At 44.5% G+C, this 22722-nt stretch overlaps 1 protein-coding gene across 1 annotated transcript in view; it reads right to left on the bottom strand.

Moving 5' to 3' along the window:
* The window catches only part of LOC142578384 (MAM and LDL-receptor class A domain-containing protein 2-like), a 28638-nt gene extending 18367 nt beyond the window's left edge, over positions 1-10271 (bottom strand). The window contains exon 1 of the mRNA XM_075687778.1: positions 10097-10271. Coding sequence (XP_075543893.1) covers positions 10097-10181 — 85 coding nt within the window. The 5' untranslated portion in view covers positions 10182-10271. The remainder of the gene's footprint in view (positions 1-10096) is intronic.
* Between the last annotated feature and the right edge of the window lie 12451 nt (positions 10272-22722).

Below are 22722 nucleotides of genomic sequence, written 5' to 3' on the forward strand. Positions count from 1 at the left end.
TTCCAATAATTACAAGTTTGAGGGATGAAAGAATGAAAGTGTTGGTTAGTGTGACAACGAGGAACAAGCACTTCATAACGATGGTCAATACGAGGTGATATGAATGAAGGGTGAGAAAGTTATTCCTGCTTAAGACGAGGGTTGTGGTAGTAAATCCTATGAAATAAGGAGAGATGTGCTATTTTCCTGCGTAAGGAAAGCGATGGAAGCTGTAACGATGCTTTCATACCTTCTAAAAACTAGGGAGGGTATCGCAGGAACGAAGCGGCCGATCTACTCTTCAAAGCGTCGTTTTACTCTCGCGAAATGTCGAGTGGAGTAAAATGCATTGCTCACTCCGTCACCAAGAAGAAAGTGAAATGTGCTTTTCACTCTGCCCTTCAGAGAGAGAATACAATGCTCGTTCTACTCTTGCGGCAATAGAGAACAAAACGTAGCGTACTCTTCTGCTTCATCTGTAAAAGGCTGGCCCCGAGCATGGCGATGTATCACTCACGCACGCTGAGCAAAGAACACACCGTTTTGCTTCTAAGAGAGCAAGCAGCCACAGTTCAAAGGAACGCGTAGCAAGCGCTCTACTTTTTCACTCCGGATTTGCTCCACCGCGCGCGCGCTCAACATCGCGGAACAGCACAGCACCGCAGAAATGTGATCCGTCCAGCGAGCTGCAACGAAGGCCATCCAAGGGAGATCGTGTGTCAGCCATCTCGCGTCGCCGCGAAAATACATTCGTTCGTCATTCGTTGCATATAACAAGAAATACTCCACGGTAAGTGAATTCTAACTTAGGTGCACATTCTTCGTATATGACATGCAATCGCCAGGAAGTTCTCGCGGCGCTTAGCCGACGCGATTGACAACGGACAAGGCAAGCGCGCTGTGTCTCGATGTCAGTCAATAAAGCCTGTCGTCGCGATAACTATACGTGATTTTATCACTTGCCACTATCCGTAAGAGCTTTTTAAATCGCAAATGCTGCCAGACACATGGTATGTTGAGGCGAGAGGACGCTTAAAATGGTTTGTTCACCAGCCCGTGATTCCGAGCCTATGCGGAGCGTGCTTAGCGTGGCTTTTGTGTGTTTGAATTTATTCAGTTTGGCAGTCTACTGGGTACGGAACGCTGTTGAAGTAAGGAGTCACATAACAGAACGCGTCATTTTGCTGGCGGCACGCTTTCGTTATAAATAAGCCGCGCGCTTGACGGTGTCTCGCTCATGGCTAAACAGCGACCACTGAAGTTACGTGCAGCACCAGTGTTAGGTAGAAACTTTGCCGCAGGCATTCAGCTGCATGCTGCAAGAGGTGATTTGGGTGCGTTATCTTGAGCTTGCTGAAAACGCATGAGGAATCCATTTTTTATGCTTAATAAAGTATAAAACCTATATTAGCGATCTTGCGCGCGACAGCTACAAGCGATGCGATGGAGATGGCTGTCGCGTTCGCTCGTCGCCTACAGGTCGTACTCCGTGCGAGCGACGATATTGAACGACGCCTCCCCGGTGTTGCCGATATGAGGGCTGCAAATACGCGTCGAAACTAGCGTGACGCATGCTTTAGTAATTTAAAATGATGTACTTTACTGTAAAAAGTATCATAAAGCATTTCCGAAGGTCTTGCAGTAGGTTCTTATCCTTGCCCGTATAAATATTTTAATGCCAATGCTCCTTGCAGTTTTATACTCATTTGCTACGCACTAAATAATATTGTAAATTTAATTTTATTTATTTGTGAAATTGTAACGGATGAATTCCAACAGCACCAGTAAACTACTTTTGTGAGGAGGCCAACCAAATAAGAGATATAATACGCCTCTGTACCGATTTGAGACCGCGCAGGATATTGCTGCAGAACAACGACAACGCACACTTAGAAACAATGAGGTGCAGCCCATACATAAATAACTTCATGTGAAACATAAGCAAAGCTAGCTAGACCTGCAGCCTCACATGAAAATATACAACACATTTTAAAATGCACTGTACTCTCAGTCAGGAAGGTCCATACGCTGTACAGGATATTATCAAATGAGCTGCTGTCTTAGAACATGGCACACAAAAACAGTTTTTGCACAATTCATCTACATTAGCAGCCCCATGCTTAGCAGCGCATCTGGTAAGCTCAGCCACATAAGTGCACGCGCTTTGTGCCAGAAATGCGTCTGCTGGCCCGTAATGTGGCGCATATTTCTCTTCGATCATAGTGTCAATACTTTGTTACTTTACACATGTTTCTTACATGTTTAACTTTCCATTTTACATTATTTTTGAAAAGAAGGAGCCAATTGAAATTAAAGGATATTTGTACACTGTAATACTGATGAAGTTTTAGAGAATATACTTATGTTTTATTACAATATGTGTTCTAAACTTCATGGGCATCATTGTAATCTGATTTTATGTGTTTGTCAGTACGTTTCTCAAATTATTACTCAGATTGTCTTGTGACTGATCAATAAAGATTTTGACCTTTTAAGAGAGAAAATATTTCATTTGAACAACTCGGCGACTACAGGTAACATCCCATTCACCAAGCTTAATGCAGAAGCTGCTCATGAAGGAATCAAATATTCCCCACTAGTAAGTATTGAGAATCCCTTCAAACGTGACCATTGATCTACATCGTGCTTTCACACTATCAGGAAGAGTACTAGCCCTCTGTTCTGAAGGAGTACGAGCACTCTGTTTGGCGGGGGGGGGGGGGGCAGAAACACTCGGTTTGGAGGAGTAGAAGCACTCGGCCTGGGGGAGCACTATTACCCTTGTGGGGAGAGTATTAGCACTCTGCAGAAGAGTACTAGCACTCCCTGTGGAGAGAGTATTAGCACTCTGCAGAAGAGTACTAGCACTCCCTTGCGGTGGAGTAAGAAAACTGGGTCAGTAGGAGTTGACCTACTCTCTCTCAAAGAGGGTCGATCTACTCTCGAAAAAGAGAGTGAAATATGGGACAAGCAGATACTCCCCTCAGAGAGAGTGCCCGGAACTGTCTTTGCCGTTAGAGTGTAGATGAAACACTGGAAAGACAGGAGTAGTTGGAAAAAAATGAAGCGTGCGCTACAATTCAGCACAGCATCAAGCTGACTAGTAAGACTCCGTAAATGGATCCCACGCAGCTGATGTATTTACTAGCTTGGAACGAACAAAGTTTTTATAAAGAAGAAGTTCAAGAGAAGAATGGGCTAGTGAAAAATTATGGCGCAGGTACCCAAGCATGTGGTTGAGCATTACTGACTATATATATATATATATATATATATATATATATATATATATATATATATATATATATATATATATATATATATATATATATATATTCTATATATATATATTATAGTGCACGACTATAACGTGCACGAGAGCGAGCGTACTGTGCTCCGTTGCCCGGAACAGTTCATTCGTGGGTAAATGACGCCTGACTTTCCAACACGCGAGCACACTCACCGCAAAATTTGCCACCACGCTCTGTGATACAGCACTGACCGACTCGGCGGTCGACGTCCGGGAGTCTCTACTTGAAGGTAAAATTGCTATGATGTAAACTGTTATTTTTTGTTCCTTGTCTCTTTCCACGCTGCTGCTAAAGTTTTGCGGAAGCTCTGGACCAACCACCCAGCACCTCGACCAATGCCAATGGTGTGTATTTATACCGACGATATAGTTACCGAGCTTCGGCTAACGGATTGTCCCCACTATCTACAAAAGAAACTTGCAGCTATATAAATTGCCAAACTCAAAAAGAAAGCACGAAATACATATTTGGTGAGAACACGTGACTAAACTTCAAGCCTAATACTTGTTCGATGTTTTTATAATTGTATGAAGTGCAGTGCAGATTGCCCAATGGGCCGGTTCATCCATACAGGTTCAAACAATAACAGATTTAGAGCAATCATGGATGACGCACGATGCCGAAGTGGGAGTTCAAGGAAAACTTTTCGCAAGGATGCAAAACAGTGGCAACAGGGAAGGAAGTTGTCAATGCTTTCTCTTCCATTCCTAAGAAAGCAAACGTCAGAAATCGGGAGACCAGACCGACGACCGAGAAGGTTTAGAGACAGAACCGTGCATCGGAAGCTGGTCGACGTTATTGCGCATTGATTCGAGAGGCATTGATTGCGTGCCATGGGTCGTAAATGCTTGAAGTCGACCAACTTGTAGTTTTGAATAAAGGGAAAATAAGACATCCACCCGTTCGTAGCGATTGCTACAAAGGAAACCCATACGGGTTCCTCGAAAGAAAAGCCTCATAGTTGAATGAAAATTCGTCCTGGTCCGGGACCAGGACGAATTCGTCCCGGACCAGGGCGAATTTTTCTTCAACTATGAGGCTTTTCTTTCGAGGAACCCGTATGGGTTTCCTTTGTAGCAATCGCTACGAACGGGTGGATGTCTTATTTTCCCTTTATTTATTACTTCTCTCCACCTTGCGGGTTTCCGCAGAACTACTACGACCAACTTATGCGCATGCTTATATGCTGCGGGTTCTTTCGACTCGTGTGTAGAACATTGTGTTTATGCTACCTGACTATATTCCGTGTTTTAATTCATACTGTTAAACAATTTTGTTTGCCAGGCGACGAGGCGTAGCCGGTGCCAGCAAAAGGCGCCAATCCATGTTATTACGTGACGTGAATAAAAAGAACGATGGTACGCTAGACGATCTATTGCGCTTTTGCAATACCAGATGCCTCAAGCAGGCACTTTTGCACAGACATATAGGCGATAGGACAAAGAATCGATTCAAGCAAGGATGACGACGTCACAGAACCGGCGCGCTCGTTCATGTAGATTCCTGCATATCCAAGTATCCGCAGGAGGTCAGCTAGGCAACAGTGTACAAAACAGGTAGAATAGAGTAGACCTCCCAACATGTACAAACTGAGAGGAAGTTGACCACAACGAATGCGTTATCATGCCATGCTGCTGTTGTGAGTGTTCTTCATCCCAGATGAAACTAGAACATAAAATCGTGCACCAAGACACAAAATACCTTAATCGCAGCACGTTATCGGGTATTAGGGTTGTTTGCTGATATCAGGCACTCGGCACGCAAAGAAAAAAAATGATAAGGCAGACAATAAGTGAAGCCGCCGATAACATCACAGTTGCAGGAGACCGCTTCTGAGATACACAAAGAGAAATAAAGAGGGCCACAACGGTAGTCACTCTCGTTTGCTGCAAATGCGCGCAATAGAGATGCACTTATCTCTGTTTGTCATTGCGTGTGGAAGCACGCACGCAGCTCGGGCTATCACGACTATCAAGGTCTTTTGCACCGTAAGCATCTACTTGAAAGATACATCTGACTCTTTTATTTTATCAGTTAATAGAACTGCACACTCAATATCCAGGCAGGCAAGAGGTCGCACCATGCTTACTTAGTAGGAAGCTCATGCTAAGCGGAGGTCCACTGGGATCCGTTGTGACAGCCAGAAGCGACGATAAGCAAGGCCGCTTTTTCCCATGTGTCTATCCCAAGCACCATCGTCTTACCCTACCCAACGACTTGTCTTTACGTAATATAAGTGGTTACGTCTGACGTTCCTATAACAATACATACGCAGTCTTTCCAACCTACATCCTCAAAGGTTAATGAGCATTTTCAAAGTATCTTTAACACTTTGTTCCGCTTAACGTCAAAATAGAAACAGAATTTGACAATTAGGAGCCGTGTTATATTCTTCTCTTAAGTGCACCTGAAACATTTCATTGAGCAAAACAAAAACCGGTACAGAAAAAAGCTTTCCCTTCGATATATTTTCAAGACCAGGTCGACAATCACCGGTTGTTTCTGCAATGAAAAGCCTTATAAAAGTAAATATCTGACTCACATCACAGTTTCCGACGAGCAGTTCTCTCAATTTGAGGATGGACCATAAAATTTTTATTCGATTAACGATTAATCGCTTCCATCATTGATCGATGCTTTCGATGCAGTAGTTTTCATCGATTAATTTGTTAATCGAAATTTTTACCGGGCACATTAAAATAGCTTGAAACACAGTTATCTACTTTTGTAGGGTCTATAACGTTTGAGATGTCGAAGTAAGTTTGAAACACAAATATATAAGCGTTCGATAAAGGGTTATGTTCAGTTCTTAAAGACTAAATATACTTGGCACTAGTGGCTTTGGAAAAGATAAACAACATGTGTTATTAAATGGCACTTGTGCATATTTAAGTAAGATTGATGACACTAGTGAATCCCTCTACAATACGGTTAAACGAGAAATAAAAAATGGCAAAAGCAAACTGTGAAATTTAACTGACATATGCAAGTAATTATAATAGGCACAGGGGAAAAGAAAATTACTGGTTAAGGATTTTAAGCCACATGTGCATTTCTACAGAGTGAAGGATTGTCAATTGGCTGGAAGGAGGAAATAACTTTATTGAGTCCTGAGGAACCCCTCCCCACCCACTCTTGGTTTAGTGGAAAGATTTGCTAGAATCTACATGGACTAATTTGCTATATATGTCAAATACACGCTCCAAACCGGCGCGCCTACTGTGCCACGTCTTTAGCGGACTGGGAGTGGCACGACGATGAAGGACCGGGCCGCTATAGTATGTCTTGACTCTCGAGGACATTTCGTGCCTCCGGTTTCGGGTGGCGTGACGGCGTGTGCGGTGTGGGGAAAGAGTGGGAAAGCGCTCGGCGCGCCATCGCTCGGAACTCGGAAAAACAGTCGACAGTCGCTCTACCACAGCCGCGCAGTCACCACGCCTGCCCTCCCATTCCAGTACGCTTTCAAAATTTTCGCGCCACTGCTGTAAAACTCTCGAAAACGATCAATCGAACAGGCCTATTTGATTAAGTCGATTAAATGAAAGGCGACCATCAAAGAAGATTATCCGTGTTGCGAAATACATTTTTTTTCGATTGATCGAATAATCATTCATCGTTATTACCCACCCTATCTCAATTTACACTACGGAATTTCTCCGCTATTACGCAATACCATACAATAACGCGCCCGACAGAGAATTGGGAATTAAAGATAACTCCGGCGGGCATTGCGATCTCACGTATTCCTTAGTGTTCAAGGGAAAATTATGCATCAAAGGGTTTCGGAAAGGTGTAAATAAATGCGTTGTGTCTATACCATGCAATTGGAAAATGGCAATTCCGTACATCAAAACGCTACAAGCAAATTTTATACTGCGCATAGTTTGAGTGACTGGTGAAAAAACTGCAATGATCTGCTTTTCCTGTTTCAAGTGCTAAAGTTTAAGCAAAACTTAATTCCGGGAGTTTGCGGGCCAAAAGCCACACTCTGATTGTGACGCGCGCCGTAGTGGCGAACTGCACATTAATTTTGCCCACCTGGTGTTCTTTGACACGCATTCAATTCAGGGTACACGGCGTTCTTCCATTTAGTCCCCATCCAAATGCGTCGCCGTGACAGTTGAACCCGCGACCCCTACTAAGCAGCCCAAGCAAGATATTTGTCTATGTAAATAATTAACATTTAGCATATTCGCCTTGTTTATGTCCCGCGCTGGGTAAAGACCTCTCCCACGTACATATTCAGTTGCCTAAGTGCCACATCAGCCAGTCCTATTTCTACCAGCAAATTTCCTGTCCTTACCACTCGATCAAATTCTCTCACGCAGCAGACTGAGTTTCTCATCCCTTTGCAGCCATTTCTATTGCTCTAACCGACTATCAGTTACTTCTTCTACGCGCCCTACTGCCGGCCCAACTATACACTTGTTTCTATTAACTTTATCTAGAGTATCAGCTACATCCATTTGCTTTGTAGAGCTTGTTGCTTGCTTCTTTGACTTCCTTGCTTCTTGATCTTCTTTGCTCTTGACGTTACATCGATCATTTCCGCTACACCACTCGTTTCGCGGTGCTTATTTCCTTAAGCTTTATTGCCAGCCATAAAACTTCAACCGCATAGGTTAATACTTGTAGGAGGCACTAATGTCGTCTCCTAATTTTCAATGATTTTTCGTGAGCTGCCTTTTATGAACCGTAAATGCCGACCGCGTGCGCTTCATTCAATCTGCTTGCATTCGTACTTATAGGTCGAACACGAACATAAGTAAACTCTTATAGGTTGAACTGCGAGAAAACTAAAAAGAATAATAATAATTTCATATGGGTCGGCCCATATTCTTTCATAAAACAAAGAGCTTTGAACATGACACACCTTTATTTACCCTAATATCGACTAGTAAAAGTCGCTATTCGGTAAGTTGCATCTTCGTCGGAATCTTCAATGAACCCCTCCGCGTCGGATACTTCGCTGGTTTTCCCCGAACCCCAAACGACGTGGTCCTCGGTGCCGTTGAGTGCATTTGATGTGCATCGTTTTTGAAAGCCAGTCTGGATAATATCCAGACAGCGTTACGGAGGGCGAAACGGGGCACTCTAGTAGTCTTGGTCCTTTTGCTAGCATTGTAGCTTTGCTCACGAGCATCACCGATAGCTCACTTTGGGCGTCATTGCCGGAAAGTAATGCCGGCGTGGTTATAATAAGTATGGTCTATTGCCTTCTCATGATCCGAGTACCTTGCATTTACTGGGCCTAGATAAACGCACTCCTTCCCAGCTTCGATAGGCTGACTACCAATCATGAACTCTTCGTCCCTTTCCAGGTCATTGAACATAAACTTTTTGCAATTTGTTCAATTATTTAAATAACTTTTAAGATCTAACATTTAACAGTTGTCACATATGTAACGTTGAGGAACTGCACAATGTAGTCTGCACACCGAAAGCTGCAAAGGCATTAAGCGTTCATACTCGTTCTGAAATAATTAAGCTTAAGGGCCATATCTATTTAATACATACAGCCGACTCAAGGTCCCGACAGGGCAGGCATCGCAATCTAACTGATATTACACAGTAGGCAAACAAACAATGAACATTAAATTTAAAAAATGTTATTGGTCAGGAATTCCAGTCAATAATTGTACGTGGGAAAAAATAAAACTTAAATGTGTCTTTTTGTAGAAAATAAGGTGTTAGTGCGTTGTAAGAGTGGTGTAGGGCCCGCAGTGGTTGCTTAGTGGTTTTGGTGTTGGGCTACTAAGCATGAAGTCGCGGGATTGAATCCCGGCCACTGTGGCCGTATTTCAATGGTGGCAAAAACACCCGTGAGCTTAGATTTAAGCATGCGTTAAAGAGGGCCACACGGGGTGGTGCCAATTACTCCGGAATCTCACCCTAGGCGTGTCTCATAATGAAACCATGATTTTGGCAAATAAAGCCCCATAATTTAACTTTTTGAGCAGTTGTGTCGGGTATATCTTATCGTTATGGGTTATAAGAATGGGTAGGGGTCAATTGCTAGTTCATTATTAATAACCATAGAAAGGAATAGTAACCTCAATTCTTTCCTTTGTACTTCGAGTGGCTGTAACTTATTGCACAGCTATATTTCACTGGGAGAGTCAAATAGGGAAAAATTGTTAAATATGAACCTCACAGCCTTTTATTAGATTCTTTCTGAGTTGTTAATATTTAATTCAGTGTAATGGCCACGTACGATACATGTGTTTAAGAACTCAAGGTATTTACGTTGATTTTGTACCTTCTATGCATGGCAAAGACACAAAACAGAAAACAAGAAGGGGCAGGCTGGCGACTGCCACCCGAAGAAGCGCAATGGCTTCCTCCAGATTACGGAGTGGATATATGCATAAAAATTGAAGGTGGGATAAATGGAAGGAAATGAACGAGAAGACAATAATTTAAGAACAAGAAGATTAACAAAAACCAAAAAGCAAGGAAAATGTGCAGAATCATGTCACTCATTTCATGAACCGCACTAGAGCTAAAAGAATCCCCTGAAGTCACCTTGAATCTACCCACGAGCGTTTAAGTAATGAAATCGAAAATATGCGTTTCTCCTTGCCTCATGCTCTTCATAGCTAAGCTGATTTTTCTCTTTCCTTGTGTCTAAAGTGGGAAAATTGACTGCTTTTAACTTAGCTCCGTTTGTTAATATCGAAAACAAGAGGGCCGAGTTTTTTTTCTTGTTTGTATTCCACGCTGTGGTAATAAATAACAGCACATATAGCTATGCGCAGGGAAAGCTCTCCTGCGTACTTTGTTGAGTGAAATATATGAACACTTGCCTGCCGCAGACGCTTGCACGCACAGCAAGAGCAAAGCGCTGATCGCACACCGAAGATGAGACGCCAACATCCTAGAACGGAGCATGATTCTGCCCCTGTACTCTCATTGGCACCAGCCTAAGCACACTATGAAACGTGGCGATTGAAGCGTCCGGCCAAATATGCGACAGGTAAACCCCCCCGTCAACGTTTACATCCCACAGATAAGAATCACATACAGACGTATCTTTCTAATGTCACAGTCATAAAGGCGGGACCACCGGAAGAAACCTCTCCATTTCCTAAGCCGCGTTGCAATTAATGAAACAATAGTGAATGCGTCCGCCCTATCGCATTTCAGACATATAATACTGAAATCATCAAGTAATTCCCCATCTCGGCAAAAGGTTGACCGAGCAACGAATCAAAGGCGCTCTTCAGCTATGCTTAAAGGGGGAGGGCAGCGAGGGAGAAATTATTTATATGTGGAATGCCGTTACGTGATGCTTTGTCGCAGGTATCGTATCACTGGTGTTCTATTAGACAACTAGAAGTGTGATGAGAAACGAAAACGATTACATGTTACGCAGTCACTAGCTGATAGGTCTAGCATTTGGAAAGAAGGTGTTGGAGCAAGCACTTAGGTCATCCTTTGCCTTTGCGAACGATTGTCGCATGAAAAGTAATTACCTGCATTTTTCATAACTTCCATCGTCGTATAATTGGATGCTAATCTGTCGCACAATATTCAGAAGCTTTTTGATTAATTTTACCTGGGGCTGGTTGCAGGTAATGCAAAACTTCATCTTCTGTAGATATTGTTCTGGCTTGCCTGATTCTCGTCTAAATCACTTCTATTGTCTCCAAGCTCTGAATTCTCATTTGGCTAAAGTTCCAAACACATGAATGTACCCTGGCAACCAATCCGGATTTTGTGCGGATGCGCAAGGACTGCCCTCCTCACAAGGACTTGTTCTTTGGTAAGAAAGTTGTCGCATGCTAAGGGAACACCCTTGAATATATTTTCTAGTGTCTATAGCTCACCCCCTTTCACCCATGAAAAACGAGTGTTTGAGCGAACTTGTAAACCTATTTGAAGGAGTGATACCTGGGGGGCGGGGGGGGTGAGGAAGGAATGGCACCCTCCTGCCCAGAGGATGCTTTGCCGAAATGCAGATTACGTTTTCTTTTTGAGTGATCTCTTTTTATTATGTCACTTCCCCAGGCTTTCGGATGTTCGCCGAGGTGCTCCCAAAGTGCTTTCTGCAAGGTTTATCAAATATAAAGCGAAAAAAAAGCTTAGCACATCTCCTGGATTCGAACTGTGGACCTACAGATAGCGAGTTGGAAGCGGTAACTCCGTCCAACCAACGTTTTCTTTTTGTCCTTCTTTATTTTTAGCATTTCAAGTTTCTAATCTTTCGCAGTATATATAAGACGTGAATGCAAGTGAATGATGCCGATATTCACATAATAATCGTACGAAAAATTGTAATTGAAAGTGCGGCGTGATAAGGGTGATGTACACGGGGCACAGCCCAAACCTCCGGGATTGGTGAAGTTGCTAGATGGCCTGGCTTGCCTGAAGATGTCTTAGAGCGATCAAATTAGAATTGATCTAATGATCATTTGTATTCGTATTCTTACAGAACCCCTCTGACTTACAAACTTCTATGTGTATTCAAATTAATTTTCTTAACGCAACCGCGCAAGCAAAGTACAAAGAGAATGCGTGCCGCTACTAGTTTTAGGTGCCTTTTGTTGACCGCAAGATGTAAGGCGACATTTCGCTGCTAGCTAGTTTATTGTAGGGAAAAGAGCTTCGGCCACAGTACGCGGGCTAGTTCTTCACGTTACGGCGTTTCCAACAAATTGATTGCTGCCATAAATTTAACAACTGCCATCTCGAAAAGAGTAGTTACCTCGAAATTTTTGGTACGTGAACCCGACTGCGTTAGTACCTGGGTTTTATTCAGCAATCGCATAGTGTAAATATTAAGGGCAACTAGCGAGAAAATGTTCTTAGTCATCTATCTATTTATCACCACGCCATAAAAGCAAGGTCTGCACTTTTAAGTTACTTAAATGATCACTTGTAATCATGCCATCTGCCGAATGCGACTTCTAAGCATTATTTAGAAAATGCAAAAGAAAGGAGAGAGAGAGAGAGAAATATCGGACCTGCTTACATCTTTCAAACATTGTCTCGAGAGTATTTCAAGGTCGATATTGTACACACCCGCCGTGGTTGCTCAGTGGCTATGGTGTTGGGCTGCTGAGCACGAGGTCGCGGGATCGAATCCCGGCCATGGCGGCGGCATTTCGATGGCGGCGAAGTGTGAAAACACCCGTGCACTTAGATTTAGGTGCACGTTAAAGATCCTCAGGTGGTCGAAATTTCCGGCGTTCTCCACTACGGCGTGCCTGATAATCAGAAAATGGTTTTGGCACGTAAAACCCCATGATTTAAATATTGTACACATTTTCTACATTATTTCTCATATACCTTACAACCTCACGGCCCAATCATATACGCAGTGTTTGGCAGTAAAAGGGCTGGGTGAGCATTCGTAGGAGAACAACCACACGACAAACCTGGATGCTGGCATAATAAGTTTCCCCCGGTCATCTCTCCAAGAGAATGTGTTAATTGGTCGATTTCCAGTGCAGAGTTGAAAATGACACAATAATGTGGCACCCCCCGTGGTTGCTTGATGGATTTGTTGTTGGGCTGCTAAGCCCAACACCATATCCTATTTCGATCGGGGCGAAATCCGAAAACGCCCGTGTGCTTAGGTTTGAGTACAATGCAAAGAACCCCAGGTGGACCAAAATTCCTCGGAATCCCCCACTACGGCGTGCCTCATAATCAAATCGTGGTTTTGGCACGTAAAGCCACACAATTTAATTAATTCAGCAATAATGTGCCAGACGTTGTAGTGCGCCATGTAGATTGCTCACCAGGGTTAGAAAATAAGATAACGGTGATAGGACAGCGCCGGCATCTGTCGCAAAAGATGCATGCTATCTGAACCATGGCGGTAGCCGAGTGCAAGAGATAGCATTCTTGCGTTAATGGCACACCACGCAGAGGTCAATGAGCAGCATACGTGGCCGCGTCTGCTCGCACCTAATCGCCTGCGCAATGGCGATGCACGGTATCGTTCATGCTTCTGGGCCGGATGTGGGTGGAAAAGAAATCCCGCGAACGTTATTGCTGAGGCGAAAATCCACGGGACCGGAAGCGTGCGCAGGTAATTTGGCTTTTACGGGAAATATTAAAAGCAAATCATAGGTTCGTGACGTGGGCCTCGCATGTGATAATGTGACAAAAATTATTACAGCAATTGTAGCGTTCTTGTTGTCGCATTGCGAGCTTTCACTGCGTCTGTGATGCAGGGTCAAAGTAAAACGTTGCGATGGGCGCATTTGACTTCCTTCAGTGTTTCGACCTATCTGCACTGCGAAAAATCTGCCCTGATTGGTTACAAAGCTCTGCATTGCGTTAAACGACGGCATTTTTCCGAAAGGGGCCCCGACCATCCGGAAAGCCAACTACGACTGCCTGCTGATTTGCCTGCACAGGGTCAAAACAGCCAACGTAATCTAGGTGCCTCGCTCAAAGTACCACGCCGATTGCCTTTTTTTTACTTAACATTAATAATATATATAATATATGGCGTTTTACGTGCCAAAACCACTTTCTGATTATGAGGCACGCCGTAGTGGAGGACTCCGGAAATTTTGACCACCTGGGGTTCTTTAACGTGCACCTAAATCTAAGCACACGGGTGTTTTCGCATTTCGCCCCCATCGAAATGCGGCCGCCATGGCCGGGATTCGATCCCGCGACCTCGTGCTCAGCAGCCCAACACCATAGCCACTGAGCAACCACGGCGGGTTTAACATTAATAAACGTTCATCTCTCTGTACTCCTGTTTACGGGCCTATGAAGGTTATCAGGACGATATTATAATTCACATTCGTTACTTTTATTACCCTGATCGTGCGAAAATTTAGCATAGATGAATTACAAATAGTGGTACAATCAAATACCTTTTCCCCTAAAAAAAATGGAATCTCTTCATGGCAGTAATGATTGTGTTCGTTTTCTCGCATTGCGCACTTTATATGTATCAGTGACGGAGAAACAAAGTAAATGGCGGTGTGGAAAGGCTCGTTTCACCTGCCTGTGAGTCGTGCTTCAAGGTATTCTGAGTAATGCATTTTCAAAAGAACTTCTCCCTTGGCCAGTTAGCGCGACTTTTCCATTTCACGTATGTGTGTTTATAACCTCCTTTTGATGCTGCTAACATTCTTTGGGAAGTTAAGCAAGTTTGGGGCATGCCTGTATGCATCTACGCAGTGATGCATGTCCGCTCCTAACCTCTTTCTCGCCAATTTGGGTCACTAGACCATGGGCAGAGCACCGCGCTTCTCTGCTGGGGAAATCGGGCTCAAAACCAACCACGGGACCACCTAAGGTCACTGGGCACGTAACCCTGGCTATGTGGTGCTCTTCAATGAAAGTCTTTGACGCCAAAGGTAGTCACTCGATATGTGCCTCTCGGTATGTATCGCTGGTCAGTGACCCTGGAACTTGGGTCACTGGTAATATGCCACTGTTATATGCGTTCAACAATAAAACTCTTTGACGCCAACTTGCGCTCCAGGGTATTTGCCACTGGATATGTGTCGCTCTTCAATTAAGCTCCTTGACGTCAACTTGGGTCGCAAAAGACGCAAGTTCTTAGTATGCGCGGCTTATGATATTAATATTTATGTAAAGCATATCATCAGCGATTGCCCATCCACCATAACAGAGATAGCTAATGGCATTAAAGATACCGATGATCTTTAACAAATATACGCATCACCATTTTTTTTCTTCAGTTGAAAAATAATCATGTGTTTTGTCTGCTATAATTGTGTTCGTATGTGTACTGGTTCTCTTGGTTCATATTCTTTCTGCTTTTCCTCGAGTCCTTTAAGCTCCTATGCATACATGTAAACCTATGCTATAGCGCTTTGTGCACAATATGATGGCGTTCCAAAAAACTAAGCTCTTGCGTGATCATTGACCGCGATAGAAGATTACTGCGCGCTATATAACATTATCGTGAAAGGTATGTTGTATATTTTCTGCCGTGTGTGAAAGGCGCACGTAAGTACACGTGCGTTTGTTATCTTTTTCCTATTTTACTGATCCTGCACCGGCTCGCGAAAGTGGAACTTTAGAAGAGAGTAAATCGATAAACAAATGAATAAATAAGTATTCTGTTCTGAAATCTTTAGAGGATGGGAGTACAAAACTTATACAACAGCAAGGTATCGGCGTCCTTATTATAGTGGTGCGTACTTGCATGTCACGACATTTTTGCTCAAGGATGTGAATATAGTGTTACCTACTGCTTGGTACGAACAATAAAAAGCAGCATTCTAGTCTGTTGAATAAATGTACAATTCTAATGGCAACTGCTTCTTCCGAAAGCACGTAAGTGCTGTAGGACAGCGTTTTAGTGATAACGAAAACTTCATATATAGCATCTTCAAATGTACGAAAGTTCGTGGTTGAATAATGTTAGCTCACAACTGCGCATTTATATGACCTGTCAGTTGCGACAACACGCAGATCATTATGTTTCTAAGTAGAGCATAGTATAGTAGTACCAATAGGCATAGGTCGGCAATATAAACGGAACTCGCGGAAGCTCACTGGAGTGGAAAATTTTATTAAGGTCCTGCAGGAAGCGCTTAGCGCGTAGCGGGCGTCTCCCACGTAGGGACCGACAGGGCGTACCTGGCGGCCATTTCGTGTGCCTGCTGGACGGCCCATTACTGGTCGGCGAGTAGTGTGCTTATGAGGGGCTTCTCCCACATGTCCGAGGCAGAGTGAGGAAGAGCGTTTCTACACTCCCAGAGCATGTGTGCGAGTTTCGCCGTGTCTCCGCCCGAGGGGTACGTGTCGCCGGGGTACGCGTCGGGATTTAAAACGTGCAATTTGGCAGGGTTTGCCGTACATGTGTGTCTGTAGTAAGAGCGGTGTTAGCGCCTGCGGCCTGTTAAGTTTGGGGTGTGGTGGCGGAAAGATGTGCACAAAATCTATTTCTTGCTTAAAGTTCCCTCGGGCGCAGACACCCTAGAATATTTCTTAGCCGCACCCCCATCTTCATTCGCACTCACCAAACTTCTACTCAGGAGTTGGGCACAGGCCGACTGAAACTCACAGGTTGGTCTGAGTCTGAGTAAGGCGACTCGTGAAATTGGTGAGTTATGCCTATCCCTGATCCTATCCCTGACGATTATCTGTGTCTAAGGATTTTTCAGAAGTATAAATGACGCAACTGTGGGGGCAAATCTTTTGTTAACATAATTCGCAGTCTTTTCCTTTTTTGGTGTTTTCAGCCTATCTATCTAACTGTCCACCCATCTATCTATCTATATATCCATCTCTCTATCCATCTATTTATCTGTCTGTCTGTCTGTCTGTCTGTCTGTCTGTCTGTCTGTCTGTCTGTCTGTCTGTCTGTCTGTCTTTTTACTCCGAAACAGTGGCCCAAGCTGTCTATAACCTTCGCCCACTAGGTATGTGGTCGTGGTTATGACGTCGTCGTGGTCGTTCCATCGTCGTCATCCCAGCTTCGTGATCTGAGTCTCGTCGTACCGTCGTAGTCAGGCCTTCCACGCCGACCCACTAGCCGCGTTTACATGAATGCGGCAGGGTCGCATCGCATTCATGTAAACAGCGGTAATGCGCTAGGAAGGCGCATCGCATTAATGCGCCGGGTGAGGGTAGATTTACGGGCGCGAGTCGACTCTCGTGGAGCATGTAAACGCAGGATCGCCGCATCAGGAATTAAGGGAAGGAATTAGCTGCGGGACTGCTGCGCTGGAGAAGCTGCGAGAAGGAAAATGGCGTCCCCCATGGCAACTTCGCTTGCCGCAGCGTGCTCCTACGCGAACCTATTTCTCTGCAGTGGAAACCACTGCTTTCCTTGCCATCATATCTGAATAAAATATTAGTGAGCTGTTAATCGTTGACGGCAGAGCACGTCGCGAACCCTCTTGCGCGCAAAAGTGCTTTAATATAGGCCGATCGCATCCGACGACGTCGCTGCTGATGCTGCATGCATCAGCGTACAAGATGACATGAAAGTTAACCTCTGCCGACAAACGTAGCATAAGGTGGAGACGGAACGCTGCATTCCCAAGCATTTTGCGTAAGCGTCAGGCTCTCGGTTGTCGGTACAGTCGGCACTCAGCCACCAACGTGCACTCCGCCCACTACCGGAAACCACTTACACCGGAAGTCGGCTGCACTTCCCTTATACGACACCATGTGGCGCTACGTTCTCGCGAGAGTAAATGCACTACATGTAAACGGCGCCGCATCGCCTTTCCCAAATTCCCTTGGAAATACGATGCGCCACTGTCGCATTCACGTAAACGGGGCTACTGACTCAGTTTATCGAATGAGTTCAGCCACTAGGTATGGGCGCACTCTAAAAACAGTTGCACCATTTGGGGTGTATATTTGCCACACAGCTATAATAGTCGCCTGCCTTGCTTGCGTTTTCTTCCTTGAAAACGCTGCGCTCGTTACTTTCCTGTCGAGAATATTCTGTCATGCTGATAACGCGCATGCCGTTCGTGACTTGAAAGTACAGCGCTCCCAGCGTTAAAGAAAGGTAACGCGGGCAAGACAGATGACGATTGTCGTTATAGCAAATACACACCCCAAAGGGTGCAACTGTTGTAAGAGAGCACTTGCTCGTGATCCCGTGAATGTCGTTTCATCGTCGCTATTTCACTTTTGTCATGCGACTGTCGTCATAGTGTCATGGCAAGTAGAGTAGTAATCTTTGGCGATACCGTAGTATGTCGCATATGCCGGAGAAACGGAAGTCTCAGAGTGACCACTAGATATGTTAGGTCAGCGTGACTCCAGAAATACCGTGTCCCTAACAAGCTCGAATGTTGTTGGCATTACCGCCGGCAGCCCACAGTAAGATGAGTTCTCCGTAAATTATTCTAAGTTCATTGCCTATCTGTCCGATAGTGCTGTAACCTTTTGTTTTCGCTACATACTTCAGTAAATCACTTTATTACTTCTGTGTTGCTACTTGTGTTCAAGTTTGCTTCATTCGGCGCTGACACCAAGGCTTTATATATTTCATTATTTTTTTTATCGTGAATGCTGTTTGCCGACTATGGCTATGCACTGTATGGGTTGACGGACTCGTCAAGCTGCTGATGCATATTTTTCCTAGGCTCTACCAAAGATAGATTGCTAACTAAAATTCAATTCATTTCAGTTCAATTTCAAGAAAGATAAGTACCTCAATGAATTTGTGAAACGTTATTTACCGTTGTATTAGAGAGCTTTAGTATAGCGTTTGTCACCTCACGTACGTTAAACGCAGGCACCCTTGCGGGATGTTACGGTGCGGGTTCCTAAAATACTTTTAGTTCACCGTATAGGAACATAAACCGAAGGAACACGTTAGAAGACATGACAGCGTCTGGTGTCTCATTCCAAACATATTTAAGCAAGGCATTCGTTAGCAACCATCCTGTTGTTTTGCTTTCTATGGTGTACCCAAGCATTCCCTACACTAAAATCGTCAAGCAACGCACGTGAACACAACGTCCGTAGAACGCAGAAATTTTGAATAACGTACGGTGCACGCGCAGTGACGGCAACGCTATCTATTTCGGTGCAGTCGAGTGCAAAAGTCTAGAGATCCCGATATCCGCAAAAAAAGAAAATTATTTTCATCTAGTACAACCGTACAACGCAGAATTTTACTAACGCATGGCGCTGGTCTAGAAGGCGCACGTAGGCAGTACCGCTTGATCTCTACCTTTATGCCTAAGCCGCGAAGAAAAAAAAAATATTTTAACGGAAACACTGGCCTAGGTTAGTGAACCATTTTTTATTCCAGTCAAGAAAGACGTCTGAAGTTAAAATGGACTATTTCCGAAATACTTTGCCAGAAAATATGCTTCAACGCATTCAGCAGGATCGGAGTTATGGGCAGTTTGGAAGCACCGCCCGCTCGCGGTGCTCCCGCTCGTTCTTCAATGACTCGCACTGCGAAGGTAACGGCGGAGCGGGGCGTGCCCACAACGCGCCGCCTACTGAGCGCCACCGTGGGGCGAAATTGAAATTTAATTTTGGATATTTGCGTAGACGCCACTACTCCCGATTTTGGCGCTTACGACGCGTTAAACGTAAAATACTTTGATAATTGGAAAGTACCGCCACTCTGCGAACCATGCCGCCACCGCGCGACAGCCGCCTCACCTCCTCCTCACCCCGTGCGCGTCCTCCCCCCCCCCCCCCCCCCCCAATTTGCTTACGCATATTTGACAACTCCAGTGGAGTTTCTGCATTATTTTTCAGTTCTTGAATTTGTTTGAATGGCGTTGTGCACCTTCCGGTGGCAGTTGCCAGCCTGCTCCTCGCTTTCCCTTTCCTGTTAACTGTGTATATGTGTATATGTGTTCAAAACAATTAATTTTTAATTTTTGCTTGAATTGAGCTGACACGCGCGCATGAGTGGGTGACGATTATTATTTGGTATTCTCACGGATACAGGCAGTGAGCAAGAGGTGTTCACGTGATCGCGCACGCTTGGTCGCACTCAAATTGCGCAACCATGCGGTTCAGTTTAGAGACCACAGCGCAAAAACTACTTTCACATTGAAAGGATGAACACATGGACGGATGATGCACTCGCGACTATTTCTGTATAAGAAGGCACGCTAAATATACTCATAATACCTGCGGTGCGCATGCGCGCCCAGGTATGAAAAAAATACAAACACATAGGGACGTGCCACAAGCCACAGTCGAACAGATGCACAAAGTAAAGCACCTCATCATGTGGCAGAAAAAATGTCTGGAGTGCAGAAATAGCCTCAAAGCTCCTTTTACATCAGTGTACCTCATTCATACGGCTTCAAGAGGAAACCGACCTCTTCATAAACATTACCTTCAGCATTACTGATGTAGTTATCACCATGTTTTATTTTCTACGCCACTGGAGTCATGCGCCTCGATCGAATACTGTGGCCCGTCCGCGGCAGCCAAGGCGAAAAGCGTGCCGTGCGCAGCGCGCGCAGTCAGGCGCGCCAGAATAATCGAGGAGAAAATCCGTGCGAGCAGCAGAGTGTCGCTACTGTCAAATTATGAAGGGCTTTTAGCCAAACATAGGCAAACGGCGGTTCTCCTCAGGGAGCCCCAGTGCGCTCAGCCAGCGGACTTGTGGCGGCACCCCTCGGTGGCCGCAAGGTATACGCTACGTAGCAGACCGCAGCCACATGCAACTCACAGTCCGACACACCCATTTCGGATGATTGTCGAACAACGGGAACACACGCAGTTTTACCGACTAAGTAAATAAATCAAGGAAGCCAAGAAACAAACACGTCAAGGGCAAGATAGGGGAAGTTACTTGTACTTACTAATTGAGGTGAAGAAATCATAAATTGACGGAAATTAAAGCGGACAAAAAAAGAACTGGCCGGAGGTGGGATACACTCCCAGGGTCAGTTCTTTCAGAAAAACATAAATACTCCAAAAGGCGGAAGGGAAAATGGCACCACGGTAGCTCAATTGGTAAGAGCATCGCACGCGTAATGCCAAGACGTGGGTTCGTATCCCAGCTGCGGTCAGTTGTTTTTCCACCCACTTCAATTTCCATTAATTTATCATTTCTTTAATTCAGTTAGTAAGCACAACTTACCTTGTGTTGTCCTTGGGGCCTTTGTTTGTTGGCTTTTATGATATGACTAATAAAGATCTGTCCCCTCGGTTCCCTTTCTTTTCGGGAATGATATGGTACGCTTCAACTGAATAAAGCAAAGGAAGAACTTCTGCATTGTAGAGGAAAAACAGGAAAAAAAGATCATTACGGCAGCTTGACCAGCCCCAGTAATCGCAAAATAACAAGGTAAATCAAATAATTTGTTAAATATATTTCACTCTTTCACTAACTGTGCGTTAAATATGACTTCACTATTTCAGTAACTGTACGTTAATTATGCCCCTAAGCCGACATCTCGTGTTCATGGCTTGCATAGGGAGTTATCTTTTTATTATGCAGCACATAAACGCCGGTGCTTAATTGGTCAACAGACAAGGATTGTATAAGTGACTCCGCCGGCACTTACTTTATCTTTTGTTTATAGCGACACATTTATCGGGTCAGATAGGGACTGACCCAACAGCCAGACAGTCATGTCAAACTCGAGAAAGCAGGTAAAGAAAACTTCCTTTAAAATTATCCCTGTTGCCATCACAAACACAAGTCGTCTTACATATGGGAACTTGATCGCTGGGCTAAGTCATGCTAGTAAATGTTCCCAACTTTCGAGCACCACTATAATCTCATGCTATTGCGAAATAATTGAAACTATCACCACTCGTATATGTGGTTTCGTATTTTTTTCTAATAAAATGATATTACAGCACAGGAATGACATTAGGACAACTCTGAAGTGATGACACACGAGCGCTATACCTCCCATTTGCATATAATATGTTTAGCGCTCGAGTGTCTTCATTTCGTTGCCCTAGCCTTGTTTCCGCTCCGATATGTTCTTGATATACAGATTACAACCACGCCAAGCGATACAACTTGTCGCATTCCTTTCTTTCCTCGATTACAGTTTGTTTCCGCCGGGATATCGGCGCTATCATACAACTGCTCAGCGAGCAGGATGTGGTTGGGATATGAGATAGTGGTTCTACTGCGTCACGTTGTTTGAGCAATTTCCTGCGATGTGGGCCTTTCTATCTCACACAACTATGCATGCGTTACTGTAGCACCTTGTGCAGTTGTTTACTTCTCGGTGAAAATACGACTTTGCGACAATGTATCGGCATATAATAGGGCTAGAGTGCAAGTCACATTACTCGGCTCGTTGGATGCAGTCCATGCTTGCTTTCATCAGGGGCGCAGATTTTCCACGATTCGATTATGCGGCACGCCGTAGTGGGGGACTCCGAAATAACTTTGACAACCTGGGGATCTTTAACGTGCCTCCAATGCACAGGACCCAGAGCTTTTGCATTTCTCTCCCACCGAAGTGTGGCCGCCACGGCCGGGATTTGATCCCGCTACCTCGTGATTGGCACCGCAACGTCACAACCGCTAAGCCACCACGGCGGGTAAATACATTAGTACCAAAGAATAACTAAAGTTTACAGTGTTTATTTAACCACTACACCTTCAATGGACTAGATTACTGTGCTCAGCTTTATTCAACTCATTCGTTTCGTGATTACAGCCGTCGTTGTAGAGCGGAAGCACCCGAGATTTGAAAAAAGTACCACGTCATTAGGTACTGTCACCCGGCGAAGTTTCTGCCCTATACGAGTTTCAAATGAATACGTGCTCCATGCAGGCCGAATGTATCTATAGACCGCAAGCGAAAACAGTGACGCTAAGCTGACTACCTTGAATATCGTCTCGCGTGCATCGTCATTATCCTATGCAGTCTCCTCACCCTTTACGCTGTACTTTTTTAACAAAAGCGCTGAAGGCCTGAAGAATGGAAATGTGCTCTTTATTGCAATCTTCCAAGACCACATTACAGCGCTAGGCAGACTGGCTTCACCAAATTGGAGACCATGACCC

Source organism: Dermacentor variabilis, chromosome 4 (genome assembly GCF_050947875.1).
Source record: "Dermacentor variabilis isolate Ectoservices chromosome 4, ASM5094787v1, whole genome shotgun sequence".
In the NCBI taxonomy this organism is placed as follows: Eukaryota; Metazoa; Arthropoda; class Arachnida; order Ixodida; family Ixodidae; genus Dermacentor; species Dermacentor variabilis.